The sequence below is a fragment of the Sorex araneus genome, chromosome X (genome assembly GCF_027595985.1).
Source record: "Sorex araneus isolate mSorAra2 chromosome X, mSorAra2.pri, whole genome shotgun sequence".
NCBI classification, from domain to species: Eukaryota; Metazoa; Chordata; class Mammalia; order Eulipotyphla; family Soricidae; genus Sorex; species Sorex araneus.
In genome coordinates, this window is record NC_073313.1 from 103468687 (window position 1) to 103490146 (window position 21460).

General features: G+C 41.1%; 1 protein-coding gene across 2 annotated transcripts in view; it reads left to right on the forward strand.

Moving 5' to 3' along the window:
* Positions 1 to 21460, forward strand: part of RNF128 (ring finger protein 128) — a 137135-nt gene that overhangs the window by 49087 nt on the left and 66588 nt on the right. The window contains exon 1 of one of the 2 annotated variants that reach the window (XM_055121377.1): positions 13622 to 14306. The exons of the other annotated variant lie outside the window; for it this stretch is intronic. Within the exon in view, the coding sequence (XP_054977352.1) occupies positions 13844 to 14306 (463 nt within the window). The 5' untranslated portion in view covers positions 13622 to 13843. Of the gene's footprint in view, positions 1 to 13621; positions 14307 to 21460 lie in introns of those variants that run through there. 2 annotated transcript variants of the gene reach the window in all.

Genomic DNA, 21460 nt, shown 5'->3' on the forward strand with positions numbered 1-21460 from the left:
AAAGTAAACAAAATAAGAAATATATTATTTACCTTTAAATTTCCCCAATGGTATCATTTTGCAAGACTATAATTATAAAACCACAAACCAGGAAATTTGCATTAATACAATGTATCCATATTCTTTAGATCTTACTATTTTTACATGCACTCATTATCATGTTCAATCAAATTTGATCACATGGGTAAAAACATGTGACCATTACCACAGCCAAGGTTAAGAAAATTTCCATCCACCATGGGCTCCCATATTTTGCCCTTTTATTATTTTTTTAAATTTTTTAAATTTTATTGAATCACCGTGAGATAGTTACAAGCTTTCATGTTTGGGTTACAATCTCACAATGATCAAACACCCATCCCTCCACCAGTGCACATTCCCCACCACCAATATGCCGGGTATACCCCGCCTTTCCCACCCTCTCCCTGCCTCTAAGGCAGATAATATTCCCCATATTCTCTCTCTACTTTTGGATTTTGACCTTTTATAACCAGGCCTTTGCCTTAACTCTGGATAGCCAGTTATCTGTTCCCCATTGTTGGTTTTTCATTTTCCTCAAAAATGTTGTATAAATAGAATCATGGAGTACATAACCATTTGGGATTGGATTTCCTTCACACAGCAACATTCTCTGAAGATACATCCATGTGCTTTTATATATATATATGTATCTATTTATGTATCTATATATATTCATAGTCCATTTCTTTTACTATTGAGTAGCATTCCCTGATATAAATGTACTACAGTTTTTTTTGGCCATTCACTTATTGAAGAACATTTGGATTGCTTCCAGCTTGAGGCTATATAAATAAAGCTTCTCAGAACACTTTAAACAAGTATTAGACATATATTCTCACTCATCTGAGATAAAGGCCCATGACTGAAATTGTCTCATCATATGGTTAGTTAGTTTAGTTTATTGGTTTTATTTTCATTTTTATTTGAAGGCCACTCAAAACAGTCCTTGGGGCTACTGCCCTGAGTGGTGCTTGGGAGAACATATGATCTTGGGGATTGAACCCAGGGCTCCAGCACGTGAAGAGTTTCGGCAGTCTTTTGAGCCATCTACTCAGTCTGTATGTGTAGTTTTATAAGAAATGACCAGACTGTTTTCTAGATGTGGCTATAGTATTTTGTGTACTCATCATTAATACATACATGAAAAAGACTGTCCACATCACCATTTGGTGCTTATACTTTTTAAAATTTTAGTCTGTCTGGGAGTTAAAGTATATAGTGATATTACATCATGGTTTTAATTCACTTTTCTCACATGGTTGGTGATGTAGAATACTTTTCATTTAGCTATTTAACATGTGTGTATACTCTATTTGACACATGAGTGTGAGTGTATTAGTGGGGAATATTTTATATTGTTTTGTTTTGCTTGGGAGACCTCTCAAACAGTGCTTAGGAGGCTCCAAGCATCACTCCTGGAAATATTCAGTCAAATAAGGCAGATGATTCAATGCCAATAGTACAGAATTTGGGGGGTCTCCGTGGATACTTTCAGCAGTGCTGGAGAACATCTGTTTCTGGGGATCAAACCCTGTTCATGCAAATCATGAACCCTTGGCCCCTGGACTACTTTTCAAACCTCTGTATGTTTTTTTTTTTACAAAGTAAGGAAATGCTGCTGAACTGAGGCTTTATTGGCTATTTGATAATATAGAAGCTCCATAGTTTTGCTTACTCCTGTTAAGATATTTCTGAAAAGCACTAGCAACATATAATCAAGGACCAATATTTCACCTTCTGATATCTGGACTATAGACAAAATTGAGAATATAGGGGGTAGAAACTTTAGAGATCCATTGTAAACAGTGGATTTAGTGATTTCATGAATGTATTTTCTACCAAGTATTAGTAGCAGATATTTTATAAATGCCACCGGTTGCCTTGTGTTAAGAGTCACAAACAGAATTCTCACTCGGACAGAAAGCAATCAGCTTCAGCTCAGGCAGGACAACAGAATTGTCTCCAAGTAGAACTACTCTTTCTTTGAAAAAGAGCTTGACTTAAAACTCTTCAGTGGCTTGCCACCCACCACCTAGTAAATCAAGAACAAATTCCTCAATATATTATTTGAAGTCAACAAAACCCTAACCTATCTTCTCTGCCCTCTCACTCCTCCTCCTCTTGTGTCCTAGCCAAACTGAAATAATGTTCCTCCATCCACACTGTTCCTCCTCACTGTGAGCTTTTGTTACCTCTACATCCTTTACTGATGTTATCTTCCCCACCAATTGTTCCTATAAAAATCCTATCTTTCAAGGCCGTGCTCAGATGTTACTTTCTCTATGAAATCTCCCCTAATTCCTTGAGTCAGTTGCAAACATTCCTGCCTTTATGTTCACAAGGACTTTATACCCCTCCGGAGCACTCATCCTACTGACTACTCTTTTGTTTAAATGCCATGCCAACGCAATAACATGGATGAATCACAAATGCAGTTTGCTAAAGTGAAAGAAGCCAAACACAGAAAGCTATATACTGAATAAATTCATTTATATGATACTCTGGAAAAGGCAAAATAAAAGGGACAGAAAACATACCATTGAATGCCTAGGTTTAAAGTGGGGGTTGGGGTGGGCCTGACTATAAATGCATAGGGAGATTGGGGGTGATGAAACTGTTCTACATCTTGATTATGGTAGTGGCTATAGATACTGTATAAATTTGTTAAAACTTTTGGACTGATTACTAAATAGGATGAATTATTTGACATATATGAATAATACTTTAAAACAGCAGGAAAAACCTATACCAACTAATCAAGACACTAGCCAACTTGCCCTCAAGTTTTTGTATCCATTTACATGTTTTGGACACATATTTTAATGCACCAAACCAAGAGTTGAGGATACAAAAAAGACAAGTACATCATCTCTTCTCTCAAGTGTCTCATGGCAGAAATAGGTTTCTAAGTGAATAAATACATATAAAATATTCTGTACATAAATATAGGTGTTGGGTACTGGTAGATATCATGGTGTACAGCAAACAGATGAATCTTTAATGCAGAATGGCTAGCCTACCAACTTAAGAAACCTATGTTTCATTAAATATGGAGTGGGAGGGCCAGGGATATCATTCTAAGGCTGGGTATACGTTTTGCATACTGGATCCCCAGGTTTGATCCCCAGCACCACATGATCCCCCAAGCATCAAACAAGGAATAGACATAGCACACTATTGGGTGTATGGATCAAAAAAATTATGCAGTGAGAAGTGGCATGATCATGAGTATGTTTTAGTAAGTAAAATATGACAGTGATATAAAGGATGCTTTAGAATCAAGGAAAGACTAAAAGCAGAGAGAACAATTAGAAGACTGCTTACAATATCTCAAGGAAAATTAATTTCACTTCTCCATTAGTGGACAAATAAGATTAGATTTACTCTTTCAATTAAAGTTTGTACTGCCAATAATCTAGATGCATATGTGGAAAAGGGAGTACCCACAAAAATCTTCCTGATATAACGTATACCCAGTAGAATTAAATACTTAATACAGAGACACTGTTACATTCATCTTTTATTTGCCCCAGCAGCAACTATGACAGGACACTGTGGACTATTTAGGCTCTAAAACACACTTATTATTCTAATGAATAAATGAAGGAATGGATAAATCATCTTTGGTTTGTAAATTTTTCTTGGCTTGGGAGCCACACCAGCTGTGCTTAGGGATAACTCTGCTCTCAGTGGACCATACACGATGCTGGGGTTCATGCTCATGTGGGCCTTATCCAAGGCAAATCCCATACCTGCTGTACTATTGCTCAGGCCCTGAATTTTCTTTAAAATCATTGAAACATGAAAGGAGAAAATTATAATTCCTAGTGCCTTTAGAGAATACAGATGTTAATGCGGTGGCCTTGCACGCAGCCAATATGGTTATATACCTGATACCACATAGCTCCCAAGCATTGCTGGCACGTGTGACCCTGGAGTCCTTCAATGGTCACTAGTGTGACCCAAATAATACCCAGAACTAAAGGACCAGTGCAGCAACACTGCATTCTCAGGCTCTTGCATTTAATGCCACTACGTTAGACAATAATCCCCAGGTGGGAAGCCTCCAGGCATTATAGGCACTTGAATACAGTCTTTAGAGGCAAAAAATATGAAAGAAAGAAAATTATAATTCCTGTGTACCCAGTGATGTTCGTAGTCTACAATTTTGTACATCAGATGGTCCAAAGGATAAAAGTTAACGGAAAAAACTTCCTGAATTTGAATAGTGACTGCAATTGATGAGGTGGAATTAGTCTAGTTACTATTGTTCCCCCCAAATTCTGTTGGCGCTTCATTTATTCATCACTACATAACAGAATTTGCAATGACACGGTGAGATTCTGTTAAGAAAGCTGTCTAGTAACAAAAGGTATAGATCCATTGTATCATATACTAGTTTTAACAAATTAACTGTCTTGGAACTTGAAAAAATTCCTTCTATGGGGAAAAACTGACAGGGATAACAAATAGGTTACATCTTGGAAATTGTGTGCTAAAAAGTTTTTATTCTACCTTGAACACAAACAGATTCTAAAATCAAAAGGAAACTGTGCTCTAATGGTCCCCAAGTAAAATCTCATTAAATCTCAAAACACCCCAACCATCACCCACCTAAGAAAAACAAAGACATTCAATATGAATGGGAGGGATCACTGAGGGTAAACTTGATGAGCCTCTTCTTCAAACAAACACAAATTTTAAGCTTTCATTTTCTACGCTCTCTCTTTCCTATAAAAAGCAAACATTGCCTCTGGTAAAAAAGACTTTCTGTGGGTACACACTTGACAACATGCAGAATTTTAAGCATTTACTGACTTCTCTGTCTCAACTAGTTTGCTTTGAAGAATATAAGTTTGTTGATGTTATCTGCATCCAAAGTTTCACAGACAACTTAGCAAAGTGTGTACCTACCCCCTGCTAAATGGAAGACTGTCAATTAAGGGAGAACAGATTTTATAAATTCCAGGGTACTCAATGTATCTGGACATATTTTTCCTCTTAATGTTCCCATACTCTCCCCCTCATTTAAGATCCTCTGTTTTACGCTGCACAATTTGTGCTGAAGTTAAACCAAAACAAATTTTGTAGCCAAAAAATGCCCTTTTGTTGAAGGACTGCTTGTCTCCTGCCTGTTTCCTGCTCCCCACATAACTATAACACTTATCTAATTCTGATGTGACAGAACTTAATTACTGTAAGACTCATGAGTGGTAAGCCAACTGATTTCTGTTGTCTTAACTATGTGCTAGCACCTGGTCACTTATTGCCAGATACTTGTTTACTCCCAGTTATTGATCAGTTTTGAGACCCGGGCAGCGGCAGCTAATCCTAATGCATATAGTTGGCAGCTGTGAGTTTGTGACTTTGCCCCTTGAAATACAAAGACTGACTTTGCCCATTCCGTACTCAGGCTGAATTTAGCTTCTAAAGGGCAAGACTTGGCCTTAGTAGGTGATTGCAACTATGCATACTGTCTGAGTACGCTTATTCTTAAATTGCTTTTCAAAAGCCCCAGCTTTAGTAGGAATTATCAAATTAGGTTCCTATTAAAAGAAATCCCACTCTGTAGGTTAAAAATAAAATCACTGCCCATGTGCATTTTTAAGAACTTAACTCCTCCCTAACTTAGTAAGTTGATCCTGTCCGTGCTTGCCAAGTCTTCTACGATTCTGTCATTTGTCCTAGGCAGGATCATAGATATGTAAGATACACTATTTTAAGTTGTTAGACTTTAATCTACTAGAACACTAAGCGGTCAAATATTTCTATATGTTATAATCAGTATCCCTATTTTGTAGCTGAGAAAGAAGGAGAAACTTCTTCTTTGGTGTCACATAACCAGTCGGCAACAAAGTTAAAAATAACAGAGACTGGAATGGGGGGGGGGGTTTCTGTGGATCTTGCCTACTGAATATCATGAATGGACTGGAAGTAAACCTCAACTATGAGGTCATAGCTATAAGGTACAATTCTTGAAATTTTTTTCTCTCTAATTTCCCCCAAGTTTTCCTTTAGTAACATAAGCATAAATCGCTCATGACCACAGATTTAATTCATCGGCAATTGTAGTCTTACTAGAAGCCTGAAAAGGAAAGAGAAAAGACTGCATGAGATCAGATGATTTCTCATGATCGTATCCTGATACTGGAGTGGAAGAAGAGAAACTGCTCATGTTCATCATTCCCTCCAACATCTTCCCTGCCCAGAATCCCCTGAAAACATCCCTGTCCCTCCACTCATGTGCTTTTGGGAAGTTCCCATTTTTTTTTTAATTTTATTGAATCACTGTGAATGCAGTTCCCATTCTTACACCTCTTCAATTATCTGGAATCTCTCAATCATCTCCCTAAACTCAAGCCAACTAATCTGATCTCCTTCCTAGCAGCAATCAATTAGAAACAAGTTAGTTCAAGTTTTCTGCATTGTTCTCCATCACAGTTTCTCTTTATACCAGTCTGTGTACAACACACTCTCATGTGAGCAAGCGTGTAGAACTTAAGATGTAGACATTTATAAGTAATGAAGAAGAACTTGACTAAATGTACTCTCATAATCTGTTATCTAGGATTTCTGAGGCCACTCAGCAGAAAATCAGGGCACTTGTGTAAGGGAGCTCTTCCTGTGGTAAAATATGTGACTAGATACAGCAGGAAAATACCCATGCTCTCCACTTTGTAATAATATCCTCACTGTGTACAGCAGAGCAAAGATGGCATGGAATTTGAAGTCAAAATATCCTGTTATATATCACAATTTTGCCATTTACTACCTGTGTGACCTTCTCTAAGATATTTCAGTTTTCTGAACCTCATTTCCTTACCAGAAAATCAGAACTTATAATAAGCTATTATTATCTGCTGTGAGAATCAAATGGTATAATGAATGCAGTAATGTGGCTGGTACATAGACTTTCAATAAATGCTTCCCTCCTATCTACTTTAGAAAATAATGTTGTATAGAGTAGAAAATGGTATGATGGGAAGAGTATCATTTTGTGCTCTCATGTGGTTAAATTTCAATTCTGTCATACAATTACCATGCATTACTGCAAAGAATTACTCTATTTGGGGGAATATTTGGGGGAGGTGGTCAGGGCTTACTGCTGGCTCTATGCTTGGGAGGTTACTCCTGGTAGTGCTCGGGGGAGAGGCAGGAGTGTATGTGCAGTGACAGGGATCTAAACAGGTTTGGAAGTGCCTAAGCTGCTGTACTAATTATCCAGCTCCAGAAAATTACAGTTGAGACTCAGTTTCTCATTCTGTAAGACACAGTATATAATATTTAGTACATAGTAATAAAGTATTTGGCCAATAATAGGCTCTCAGTGGTAGTTATCATTTTTATGTTTGTGGGAAGACAATTCTTAGTGTCAGATATAGTATACCTTGTATCTATAAAGTCCTTATCCAAAATTTTGTCTTTTCTTTGACTTTATGAAATCCGTTTCTCTTAAATCCCATTTTCTAGTGGTTATATACCTAGATTTAGCTGACTGAGGTCTACCTGCCTTTGCTAGTGATATTATATTATTTGAAAATACGCTGCAACATCCCATTTTACCATTTGTTTGGTTTCATTTGGCTGCTCAATCTCTTAATACCCCCATCATTTTCTTTTTGCTGCCCATAGAGAAGTTTCCTACAGTGGAAATTTGTTGTAATACCTTCTCTACACATTATCTGCATCTATATGGTTGAGCTGTGTTGCCACAGCATTGTTTTAATGCCAGGACACTAGTCGCCCCAGATGGTGCTTTACCACTTATTGAATGATAAGACACCAGATGTGATGTCTTATTTCTTGCAGACATATTAATGTCTGAACACCATCATCTATCTCTGTGTCTCTGCAGAAAGTCAATGTGATCGGTAACAGTCTGCCACAGCAGTGCCCTGCTGTTGCTTCTGCAGCATGCTGCTCTGCTTATCAGTTCATCATTAGATAGTGTTCTGATCAAGGCCAATTTCAGTTCAAGATTGTAGATAAAAATATTTGGCAGGAACAGACTTTGTGGTAGAAGAACAATTCAAAATAGGTTCCTGGCCCAAATATATCTTCCTCATGAGTCATGGGGCATGACATGCATATGACAAACTTTTCGTTTGAACTTCATTTGGTATAAGATAATGTTAAAATGTGAAAGATACTGTCTAAAGGGAAATATTGAGTCATTATCAGTTATTAGTAGAGTCTGAACTACATTGATATCTTGACTCTCTTAGTATTTTATATGAGTTCATGCAGGTTGCTAATTGTTTCTGCGCACAATTCCTCTCTGAATAAGAGGATAATAATGAATGGCTGGATATAATGCATGTAAAGCAGTGATTAATGTGAAGTTAAAAGTAGTTCTTATTAGCCTTAGGGATTGTTGGGTCCTGAGAGAATGTATCTAGGGCTAGTAAACTTAGTTGGACGGTCAGAAATAATTCAAGATCTGGTGTAGGAAAACTGCTCAAAGCAAAGGCCCCCGATGGGGTGACAATATAGCCAGAGAATAACATGAAAGTCTTGGGGCTGGGGTTAAATGGATTCACAGTGAGGAAGACTACAGACTAAAGTGAAACTACATTTAAATGAGCTTTCCAAGAAAATTGTTGTGCTACTTAGATGGTGATGCATTACGAGATAGTGAGTGCTGACTCACTTCCTCCCTCAAAGTATTCAAGCAAAAGCTGGGTGATGGGTACCTGGACTTTAAAGAGGTATAAATAAATGTGTAAAAGTCACTTGGGAGTCTTTGTTGTAATACAAGTTCAGATTTAGTAGATCCAGGATGGGGCCCAAGATTATTCATTTATCACTGGCGTACTTAGGCTACTGATGCTCCTTAGGAACAGACTTCATCCTTAGTAGAAGGTTCTGCTGCAGTTGGACAAGAAATCACAGTGAACCAGAATGACATGGTTGGTGAAAGCCAAAGAGTTATGCAGAAATGTCTCCATAGAGTAGAAGGACTTTGATGCAGTCATGATCTGAAGTCTAGTTATTAGCTTGTAAGCTTTGAGTTTTGATTGGTAGTATAACCAGAGACTGGGCTCCTGGGGACTGACTCACACTTAACCAAATTCACAAGAGACCAATATATAATCCAGAATGCCAATTGATTACTTTATAATGAGAAGTATAACGTCCAAGTAAACCAGAACTAGTGTTTGCTGATCAGTGCCTTATCTCCCTGTAGGCATATTTACATGAGGAGCTAAATGATAATAAGAAGGTTGCTTGGTGAGGATGGGCTGAGGGCAAGGGGAGTTCATAGGAAGCTTTTAATATTTTTTGTCATCATCAAGCTATGATGACATTATACCTCAGTGTCCCGGATTGGGCATGACTTCCAAAGTAGTACTGGGAATGCTAGACTCACACTAGTCTCCCACCTTCCTTCTTGCCTTCATGCAATTAAACAATCTATTTGAGCATAAGTCTTATGGTATCATTAATGTTCTCTATTGAATTCAATAGAAATTTACAACTTTAAACTCACCATTACAGAGCCACAGAAATAGTACAGGGGTTAAAGCACTTGCCTTGCTTGTGGCCGCCTCCAATTTTGATCCCCACCACCACATATGATCCCTCAAGCACCAACAGGTATGGTCTAACCTCACGGCAAATACTTTAACTCACCATTACAAAAAGTTAAAAAGACTGTTATAGAGAAAAGTTGGAAAACAGTATAATGAGCACCTATGTTCCCACCAGCTAGATCCAACAACTTTTATTTGCCATATTATTATGTCTAGGTGCATGTGTACACATGTATTGAGTCCATTCTTTAACATAGTGTTCTAATCTCTTCCTGTTCTGGCACAACCTATTAAACAAGCTGTGTTTCCCTTGGCTCTGTCCTTGAAACTTACATCCTATCCATTCTTAAGGACTGAATGTTAGTTGCCTATTGTGCCTTGAATTTTCTCATAATATGCCAGAAACCTTACACTCTTTGCTTGATCAACTATTTGCTCTTAAAGATTTAGCTAAACCCGCGTTGGAGCAATAGTATATCAGGTTGGTTGCTTACCTTGCATGTGGCTGACCCAGGTTTGATTCCTGACAGCTCATGAGCCATGCTAAGAGTGATCCCAGAGCACAGTCATGAGTAAGTCCTGAACAGTACTAGGGGGGGCCCAAAAAACAAACAACAGCCAAAAAGATTTAGCCATACTCATGTTGCCATCACATTGGAAGTTTTTACAGTCATGACACTTATAGCATTATACTGTTATTGTCTGTTATCTGACTTCTATCATTTGACTTTCCCATTAAACTCTGAACTTACTGAGGGAAGGGCTGTTTCTTTTGTTTCTCTATACCCAGACTCCCCAACGCCTTGATCTTCTTATTCATTAACCAGAAAACTGAAGTGTCTACTAGACAGTTTTCCTAGTTACGTCAGGTGTCTTTAAATTAACATGTCTAAAAGGAACTCATAGCTCCTCCTACCCACTCCACACATTAAAAACTTTCCTTCTCATTAAATGCTCAGTCTTCCAGGCCCAAACCCTTGGAGCAATCCCTAACTCTTCCCTCTCTTTCATCTTCCAAACAAGTCCTGTTGATTCTATCCCCAAAATAGATCCCAATCTTTCCACATCTCATCACCTCCACTACATGCCTGGTCCTAACCACTTTCATCTCTCACCTGGAGCATGCTCAACAATCTTCTATCTGGGCTCCCTGCTTCTATTCTTGTCCCCTCTGGTTAATTATCCACAGAGAAGCCATAATGATCCCTAAAATTCAGATCTGATGCTCTAACTCCCTACTCAAATGCTGATTAGATTACTCCTTGCCTTTTGGATAAAGTCCAAAGGCCCAGGCTTTGCCTGAAGGACACTTAAGCAACTTGCCCTCATGTGGACTTCCATAACTTTGCTCTTGTACTCGGAATTCCAACCATTTTATGTTTATAGTGTCTGTAGCACTCATTTCCCAACCTTTTCAGTTTTATGCCTCATTGCCTCTCTTGCATTGTTTTCTGCCTAGAAAGGCTAACCCTCTCCAACAGAGCACAAGTATAACCTCCTGTGGGGAGCATTCCTTACTTCTAAGTCTGGATTCGGATCCTTTCCTTTATTACCTATAATGCCCTATGCATAATCTGGTGCTTACACAGTATGCAAAAGCAGCATATACTGCAAATATGAGTTTGCCTCATCAAAGGTCATTTCTGAACTTTCTGATAGGAGTATTAATACCTTTTTTGATGTTTTACTCCAAGGCTTAGCTGGCTTGTACAAAGTATCTGTGAAAATATTTAAGAATGGGAGGACTAGAAAGCTAGTACAATGGATAAGGTCTTGCATGTGGCTGACCCAGGTTTGATCCCTGACACCCACCCCATATGGTTTCTACAGCCCTGTTAGAGAGTAGGGCCTGAGCATACAGCCAGGAGTACGCCCTGAGCAGAGCTGCATATGATCCCCCATAAAAGCAAGCAAGAAAAGAATGAATAAGCAGGGATGTATTAAAAAATGGGCATGGCACACGCACTGGGGAGTCAAAGGTCCTATCACTGGAATCCCAGGGTCATCCAAGCATGTCTTGAAGTCATCACAGAATACCAAGCTGGTAACAGCCCCTGAGTATCACCAGGTGTGGCCCCCAAACCAAATAAAAAAGAATAAAAATTTTAAAAAATGTTTCTCCAATCTTCATTTGATGGGGTCTCACAGGTGATACTTAGGAGACCCAGAATCCCTTCCAGTGATTCTCCACCAAGAATGCCAGCAGTTCAATGCAAGGGTGCAAGAATGTGGTGCTACTCAGGCCCTGCAATTCACTGGAGGATTACGTGGGCCACCTGGTGGTGTTCAGAGGCCTCCAGTACACTGTGCTGCTTAAGGGACCGTATGGTTCCAGGAACTGAACTGGGGTTGACTGCATGCTAGGCATGTGCTGTAGCCCTTTTTCCTCCATCTCTCTGGACCCCAAAATTCATTTTTGTAGACACCTTATAAAAGATCTCTCTTCTTTTTGAATGCACTGTTCCTTTAGAGTTTAATACAGTTGATTGTCAGGCCAATAATATACTTCAAATTTTGAGCATTCTTCACCAAATTTAGACAATTTTTTTGGAATTCTATCACTCCTTAGAGATGGAGGATCCTACCTTTTTTTCCCTCTAGGTAATTTTTCTCTCAAGTATGGTAATCATCTATATACAGAGATGCCATGCTATTGGCCTCACATACTACAGGTCTCACCCTGACCTATAAAATCTTTCAGTGTCCATGCTTCATGCTTCACCGAAGTTGCCCATTGTTTAGATTCTAGATGCTGTCTGATTATGGTCTTAATTTCCCCCTAGATTTCTCTCAAGCCATAAAAGTATCAGGTACAGAGCTGTCCCATACTTAATATTCAGCAATCACAATGATTGAGTAATGCTGGCCTAAGGACCAAGCAGAGTGATCGGTCAGGATTTTAACAAATGTTGGGCTGTATAGAACAGGCTTTATTTCTTTGAACTAAAAAGTGACACTAAAACTATACCATGGACATCATTTTCTCTGATTGTTACCTTTCAGTAACAACTTTAGGATTATTTTCAAAGCCCTGAGTTCTTGAACCTATTTAATAGTGTTTCACAGATATAAGTTTTCCACCCTGCTGAGTACTCTTCTAAGTGCTTTACATGTATGAACTCATTTGATCATCTAAACAACTGTATGAGGTCGGTTCTATTATCTGCATTTTACAGATGATGAGGAAACTGAGGCACAGGGATATAGTTTCCCCAAGAACAAAAGTTTTGCAGAACTGTCAGAAACCAGGTACATTCAGTTTAGTCCAGTACACCAATACTGAGCAACTATGACACCAATTGTGTTCTTAAGTAAGGAAAATTCCTAAGGCAACAATGCACCAAGTAAAGAGCCACGGGTGAGTCAGGCTCCTAGTGGAAAATGGAGAAAGGTTCTGTAGTTAAGGTCATGAATGGCGCAGACATATCCGTTTGGGGAAAGCTAGTTTGTGGCAGATGAAAAGGGACATAGTTTTGAGGCGTGTGAAAACAAATTCTTTTTGAAAGACTGAGATTACTTTGTAAAGGGCCATCTGAGCAATTGATTTAGGCAGGGGTATGCCTAAGAAGGAAATAAACAGGTATGACGCGTGTTTGCAGCAGGAAAGGACAAAGGCTTTATAAAATGATTAAAAAAAAAAAAGAAAAAAGCGTGTTTTTTTTTCCCCCTCTCCCACCTCTAGTGAATCGGTCAACAGCACCCACGCTGTGTTTTAAACTAAAGTCAGACCCCCGGGATCTGCGCTTTTAAGAAGTATTTTTCGCATTTGAGGACTCCGAAACGCCCTTTCGGCAGATGTTCGGAAAGAGAAAAAAGAAACAAAATAACAAACAAAACCAAAAAACCCACCCCGCACGCACACCCAAACGTCTCCTTGCAACTCCACACCAACTCCCATGCTGTCACCCGAGCGCATGGATGTTCGCAGATTCTTGCAGTTCCTCGCCTGTCCGTAGGTGGTTTTTCTTTTTCTTTTTTTTTTTTTTTTGAAGCCAACGACGCGACACACCTGGCCACTCCGGGCTCGGCTCCTACTCCAACGCCAGCCCATCCGGTTCCCCTTTTAAGAGGCGGATCCCGCAGTGTCCTTTCCGCGCTCGCCGCCACCTCTACCCTCCGCCGGCGGGGCGGAGCCTCGCGCTAATTGCCCCCGCGCTCCGGGCGGCCGCGGCGGGAGCCCAGACGCCGGCCGCCGCCGCTGCCGCACCGTCGCTCTCCGGACGCCGCCGCCGCCTGCGCACCTGGCGCGCACCTGCCCGCGGCCCGCGGGGTGCCCGGAGGCGCGCGCCATGGGGCGGCCGCGGGGGCCCGGGCTCTCGTCCCGCCTGCTGGCCTGGGGCCTCCTGCTGGCGCTCAGCCCGCGCGCCCCCTGCTCGCGGGGCGCCGAGGCCGTGTGGACCGCCTACCTCAACGTGTCCTGGCGGGTCCCGCACACCGGCGTGAACCGCACGGTGTGGGAGCTGAGCGAGGAGGGTGTGTACGGCCAGGACTCGCCGCTGCAGCCGGTGGCCGGCATCCTGGTGCCGCCCGACGGGCCCGGCGCGCTCAACGCCTGTAACCCGCACACCAATTTCTCGGTGCCGGGCAGCTGGGGCAGCGGCGCGCAAGTGTCCTGGCTGGCGCTCATCCAGCGCGGCGGGGGCTGCACCTTCGCCGACAAGATCCGCCTGGCTTTCGAGAGGGGGGCGTCCGGAGCCGTCATCTTCAACTTCCCGGGGACCCGCAATGAGGTCATCCCCATGTCGCACCCGGGTGAGTGCAACTCTGAACGCCCCCCCCCCAACACACACACAAACACACACACAGACACACACACACACACACACACACACACACACGCCGGCCGCGGCCAGCCCCTCCGATCCCCTCCCCCGCCTTCGGTGCTCCCCTGACCCTCGTCCCCTCTGCTCCGAAGGCGAGTGGGTGCCCTCTGCGTGCCCGCCGAGTGAGGCTGGGTCCTGTCCTCCCCGGGAGTCGTGGGGGGTGGGGCGGAGAGGCCGGTGGATCGGGCGGAAAGGGGCCAGACACACGGAGTGCGGAGGCTCGCAACTCCGGGACGGTTGGAGCGGTCGGCGTCGCCCGTCCTGGGGTCGCACCGGGTGCCTTGCGGCGGACGCGGCGGGCCCGGCGTGGGCTCTGGGCTTTGAAGTGACTGCGGGGAAGACTGCCTGCAAAGCCCTTGCTCACGCTTGCCCTGTTCCGCCGCTCATCTCGATCTCGCTCTCTGTCACTGTCTCTCTTTCCCTCCTCGCTTTCTCTCTCTCTCCTTTCTCTCTCTCTCTGTCACTCTCTCTGTCTCTCTCTCTCTCTTCCCTGTTTTTCTCAGTTTCCTAGTGTCAAGTACAAGATTGTGTTACTGTGCCCTGTTAACCTCATTGCAGTGTTGCAGGAAACTTTGCTTCGACTGGTTTGCAAGGGGGGGGGGAAGGGGTCGCAGGTTCCAGGCGATTGCTCCTGTCAGTGCTTTTGTTTGCCCTTAAAAATACATATGATTTAGGTTAGTGAGTTGTGAAACAGGTGACTAACGCTACTGAGAAAATGAAGAAGAGGGTTTACGCAGGAAGATAGCAACGGCCTAAAGACTTTGGGGAAAGTGTCCAGGGGGATCTGAACGTTTGTGACACTCCTGTGGGTTACGGTGCTTCTCTCTCACTTACCCTTCCAAAAACATCCTTTTTCTGGATGATTAGGTACATCTACATGAATGTAGTGATCCTAGGCCTCAAAGAACATAGAGAAAAAAATAACAATTGGGGTGGGGGGGTGGGGAGGAATGGAAGAGGCATAATAGCAGCATGCCATAGCTATTAAGAACTGGGCCTCAGACCTTGGTTAAATTCCAGCTCCTTTGCTTACTAGTCCTGTGACCTTGGGCAACTTATTTGAAGTCTTTGAGTCTGGGTTCCCCTATCAATCAAATGAAAAAGAGCTCAGAAAAAAACTAACCCAACAGGCTTACCTTGAAGATGAAGTGAAATAACGCCTATTAAAAGAGTTTTATTACATCATTATCTCAATAAAGGTTAGCTGATAGGATTGATGAGCCTTTTAGGATTCATTGGAGTGATGAATCTGCTTATTTAACTACTAGAGGTTTGGGGTTTTCTTCAATCAGTTTGTCTGCCCTTGCTCGAAGAGTGCTTGTACTAGGAGGTTTTGGCTTGTTTAGTCCTTTCCTTTCCTCTTCCAGCATTGTGACCTTGTATGTGTGTGTATACACACACACATATCACTCACTAGTAAAATGATAGTATAGGGTTTAGAAGTGGAAGCCAACATTGGCCAAGTATGCAGAGATAAAAGTGAACCAGATGAACTCTTCCAGCTGGACCTCTTCCAGCTCTAAAATGCTGTGATTCTTAGATTTTTAGACTGATCAAAGAAGTGTAGCTCTGTTGGTTGATAATTTATTGATTAGAGTAAAATTGCTTTTTAAAGGCTAATAAAAATGAAGAATAAGGACTTGGTAAATTTTAGAAGTTCTTGTATTCCAACTGACTACCTGAATGATATTTTTGGATCTGACCGAATCCAAATGATATTTTTATTTGTTTTGGGGGGCCACACCTGGTGATCTTAGGGTACTCCCAGATTTATGCTCAGTAGTTGCTCCTGGCAGTGTTTTGGGAAACGCTTTGTGGTGCTGGGGGTTAAACTCAGACCTCCAACATGAAAAGCATCCACTCAGCCTTCTGAGCTCTCTCTCTGGCACAGAAATAAAGGATTTTTTCCCTGAGTGATTTGGAATTAAGAGATACTCTTTAGAGAGTTTTTAGGTGCCACTCAGCTTGCTTGTATTAAGGATAAATTCTTATATTTCTCTGGTCCTCTCAGAGTACAAGAAAGATAATTTTTTACTGGTGGAGGGATGGGTGTTGGAACGCTGTATGACAAAATACTGACCATCAACAGCTTTGTAACTCTGTACCACATGGTGATTCAATTAAAAAAAAAAGAAAGGTAATTTTTGTTGTGTTCCCATTATGAGCCAGCACGCTACAAGTATATTTCTTATTTATGAGAGACATTATGGTGTAATAGGAACCAGACAAATACTCAAAATGGTTAAAGGATTAATGTTAAAATGATATACAAATTAATGCATAAATTTATACTTATATAAAACTGTCAAAAGATGTGAAAAAATGGGACTCTAGCTATGGCAATTTCATGTTAAGATATTATGCAGCAATAAAACTGTACTAAGTAAACTATAGGCAGAATGGAATTTTGAAGCCTAAAGATGTAGGGGCTAGCAAGACAGTAAAAGATGTAAAAAGGTAAAATGGAGGTTGGTCTTGAGCCCCACCCTAGTTTGCCTCCTGACACTGTACTTGGGCCCCCAAGCACCTCCAAAGGTCAGCCCTAAGCCCTTAACTGGGAATAATCCCTAAGCACCACTGTGCGGCCGTACCTCCAAATATATTATTTTCTGAGACGACAACTATAGACATTTTCCTATTAGACTGCTTCAATAGTATAAGTAGCAAGTTACTTGAGCTACGGAGTCATATTCTCCCCTGAACGGCTGGAGAAAACTGCTTTTCAACACAGGAAATTAATCAGTTTACATTCCATCGACATGTTGCTTGGCATGGTCACTTGGAAAATGCTGTATTGTGTACTTTGTTCATTCCTGTGTCAGTATAGGCAGCGTTGTAATCTCTGATCAAAAATGCGTTACCTTGGATGTTAGTGGCCGAAGGGTTTACGTGTTAATGAACTCAGCTCTGTATTTGCTCTGAGTTAATACTAGGGCCACCAAATGTGGAAGAGCCAGCTCTGTCATTTACAAAAAACGAATCTCCCTCTACCTGCCCTTGTGGGGGCCTCCTCATTAATTGCTTGTCCCTTGTTCAGGCTCTGTGCTGAGCATTGACACTTGCCTGTCATGATCTTGTGACCGCAAGCAGCCCCTTGTTTCAAGTACCGCAACCAATTTAGAACAATTGCTTTAAAACTTTTGCTTGGGTTAGAGTAAACGACCAATGGATTGAGCACACGCCTTGCATTCAGGAGGCCTGGATTTGATTCCGAGCTTTGTATATAGTCCCCTGAGTACCCCGGGAGAGAAATCCCTGAGCACTGATCTGTGAGTATCCCCTGAGTGCAAACAGCCTTGAACCCAAGCAAACAAAAACTTGTTTATTACACAGAAGCATGTAAAATCGGTCAGTTAAAAATAAGGCTGCCGTTATGTTTACCAAAATGTCACTAATGATATTTCGGGTGTGGAGAATTGGGGCCGTAGCCCAGGGCTGCTTCGGAGCTACTCCTGTCTCTGTGCTTCTGAGTGACCCCTGACAATGCGCAGGAAACTATATGTAGTACCTGGGTTCAAAATGGTGGTTGGCTACATGGAGGGCATACACATGGTATTTCTGTAGCCTTGCATCAAATCACAATCTTTGTTTAGGGGAGTTTATTTGGGTTGCAAAGTTGTCAGAAAATCCAATAAGCAAATGATAAATATTTATAAAAGTCTTGCCTCACAGTCTCTGGAACTTTTTCTGCCACTTTTATCTAGACCCGAAAGAAAATTCAGAGAAAAGTTTGGTTTCAGAGATGAATTGCTATTTATGTAAATCTGAAAATCAAGAGAAGAGGTAGACAAAACCTAGCGTCAAAAAATGTGAGGTTATCTCGGGGAGACATAGGCTCGTTCTCATTATTGCGCAGCTAACTTCAGCTTTGTTCAAGCAGATGGAACTGAGCTTTACATGCTGTTTAATTGAGCACAGCCCACGGGTTGAAGTGATGTAGGTGCTTGCTTGTCCAATATTCCTTGAATCAACATGCGCGGGCATGAATTTAGTGAGAGATCTGTGTAGAGCTACAATTTTCAGAGTCCATGACATGTGTGCTAGAACTTGAAGAATATTCAAAGGGACTGAAGGAGGAACAGTCCTGAAGTCAGTAAGGTGTGTGAACCAAGCAGTTTATGTTAATATTTTTTTTTTGGTCTTTGGTGGGATACAGTCTGGTGAACAAGTTGCTTGTGCACATTGTTCAAATACAGTAGAGTGTAAATTATTATAGCACAGAGAAAGCAGTAATGAGTATTGAGGTTTGGACTCTGCTGTTTACTGTTCTTGAATGTGCTGTCTGATTATTTAACTTCTCTAAGCCTCAGTTTCATCCTATGAAATGTGGGCATAATAATACTTCACAAAGTTACTGGGATCAAATGAAATACTACAGTTAAAGGGCATAGCACAATGCTTGGCATATGAGGAAGCAACTTTATTTTTAAAACAACAAAATAATTAAATATATTTTTGGAAATAAAAATTGATTCTAACATATGTAATGTAAAACATAATGTAACAGTGAGCAGATTATTTCAAAATCCATAATACCTCACGCCAAAAACAGTAACAATAAGTCTCTCAATGAGAGACGTTACTGGTGTCCACTCAAACAAATCGATGAGCAATGGGATGACAGTGACAGTGACAGGAATAAGGTGAGTAAACAGTTCTTTCTTTCGCCCATGCTTGGCAAGATTAATTCTCATTAAATAACTGCTTCTTTCACAAGCTACCAGTCTTTCCATTCACAAAGACATTTGAATACTATTCTACACTGATTTATTACCACTTGGTATTTACATTTATTGACCCAGGGATATTTGATTTGAAGAACACTACTTTTTTTTTATTTCTTTGTTGATTAAAACATGGACTGGAGCAATAGCACAGTGGGTACGGCATTTGCCTTGCATGCGGCCGACCAGGGTTCGATTCCTCTGTCCCTCTGGGAGAACCTGGCAAGCTACTGAGAGTATCCCACCCGCATGGCAGAGCCTGGCAAGCTATCTGTGGCGTATTCAGTATGCCAAAAACAGTAACAACAAGTCTCACAATGGAGACATTACTGGTGCCTGTTCCAGCAAATCGATGAACGATTAGGACGACAGTGCTACAGTGCTACATATTAAAACATTCAGAAAAGATGGGATGATGGTGTTCCAGTATAAAATACCATTTCAAAATCTGTCTGCATGCATTTCCTTTTCTTTATTTAAGTACTGTGAATTACAAAGTTGTTCATGTTTGGGTTTTAGGCGTACTGTTCCAGCGCCAATCCCTCCACCAGTGTCCACTGCCCTCCACCAGTGTCCCAGTTCCCTTCCCCCGACCCCAGCCTGTCTCTATGACATGCATTCTGTTTGGAATATCTCTATTTTTGACACTGTTGACCGCTCTTTCTTTGAAACGATTTTCCTATCTTGCAAGCAATCAGTATCATGCTTTTTTTAGCCTCTATTCTATTTCATTTCTTATATCAATTCATTCATCTAGCAGCTTTTTTTCTCCTTATATTCACACCTAGGTCCCCAATGCATCCTCTCCAATAAATGACTGACATCCAGATCATTTTATCACTTTAAATCTTCTCACATACGTTTCCTTCTCCTTTGCAACTGTTCCTGCCTTGCTTTCAGTTCCTTTGTCTTCCCCTGGGAACTAATGTTTACGCTCCTAATTGGCCTCCTATCCTTTCTTAGCTTCAGTTCTTCTACATTGCTGCTGGTACACAGCACTGATGATATCTAAGTGACTGCTCTAAAACCCACACTTAAGTTTTAGACTACATTTCGCAGTCGCAGCATGGATTAAAAAATTCTTACTAATCCAGTTCCACCCTCCTTTTGAGCTTTATGTACTTCTCTAACATTTCCCATTATTCCTCTGCTTGTACTTCTTTTGTCTGCACATCATTTTCTTCCCTGCAATGCTGTTCAAAAACTCAGCCATCTTTTAAGTCTGAACATGAATGTCGCCTCAACTTTGAAGCCTTTCTTAATTCGTTCCTTTCTTCTTTTCACCACAGCCCACATGAAACACAAAATAATCTGTTCCCTTTGTTACTCTAGCACTCCATCCCTTATTGTACATTCAGCATTTTTCTGATAGCTATTTGTTTGTATATTTTACCTTCATACTGGATTGTAATCGTTTCAATGTTTTATTTTAATATTTCCCATAGGAACCTTTGTACTGGATGTGCTCTGGAAAATGGTGTTGAGTTGCCTTAAATACCCAAGAACTCAATGCCAAAGTCCCATAAGATGCTAAGAAATGATCTAATGGAAGGGTATTGAAATTGAATTCACTGAGCACTTATCAGGGGCCTCCTGTATGTTAGGTACTATGTTTTTTGCATGAATATGCAAAATAAAGTGGAAGAATAAAATGTATACAAATACTAACTGAAAACTCATTTTTTTCTGAGGTCTGAGGGTACTGTGCTAGTCAGGCCCTGGAGTGTGGCCAACCCAGTACCTCCAGGGTTGTACCCTTCAATGATGCTCAGAAGCATGTGGTGTCAGAGATCAAGTCACAGTCAGACTCATGCAAGTCAAATGCTGTAGCCCCTGAACTATCCCTCTGGGCCAGGCTCCCTCATTTTTATAGTAATCACCATCATGTACCAGTTTATGGGTTTTTAATGACAAGGTAGTCCATGTGACAAGGAAATAGTGACATTGAGGTTTTATATTGACTGTTCCCTGTTTTGTTTATAATATTTTGAAAACTTAGTTTATTAAACCATTCGGTTTATGTCTCCAGTTACAGTGTTTCCATTGAGTATGTTGGTGAATGTGAAATCCCATAATATAAAACCCTTTTTAAAAATAATTCTATTTTGGCGATCAGAGAGCTAGTATAGGAGGTAAAGTGCTTTCTCTTTTTCTCCCCATTTTTTAATTAAATCACAGTGATATACACATTTACTAAATTGTTCATGACTGGACTTCAGTCATTTCAGTCATAATGTTCCAACACCCGTCCCTTCACCAGTGTACTTTTTCCACCACCGATGGTCCCAGTTTTCCTCCCCACCCAGTCCCACCTTCTGCCACTATGCAAGCAGTTCTCTCTCTCTCTCTCTCTCTCTCT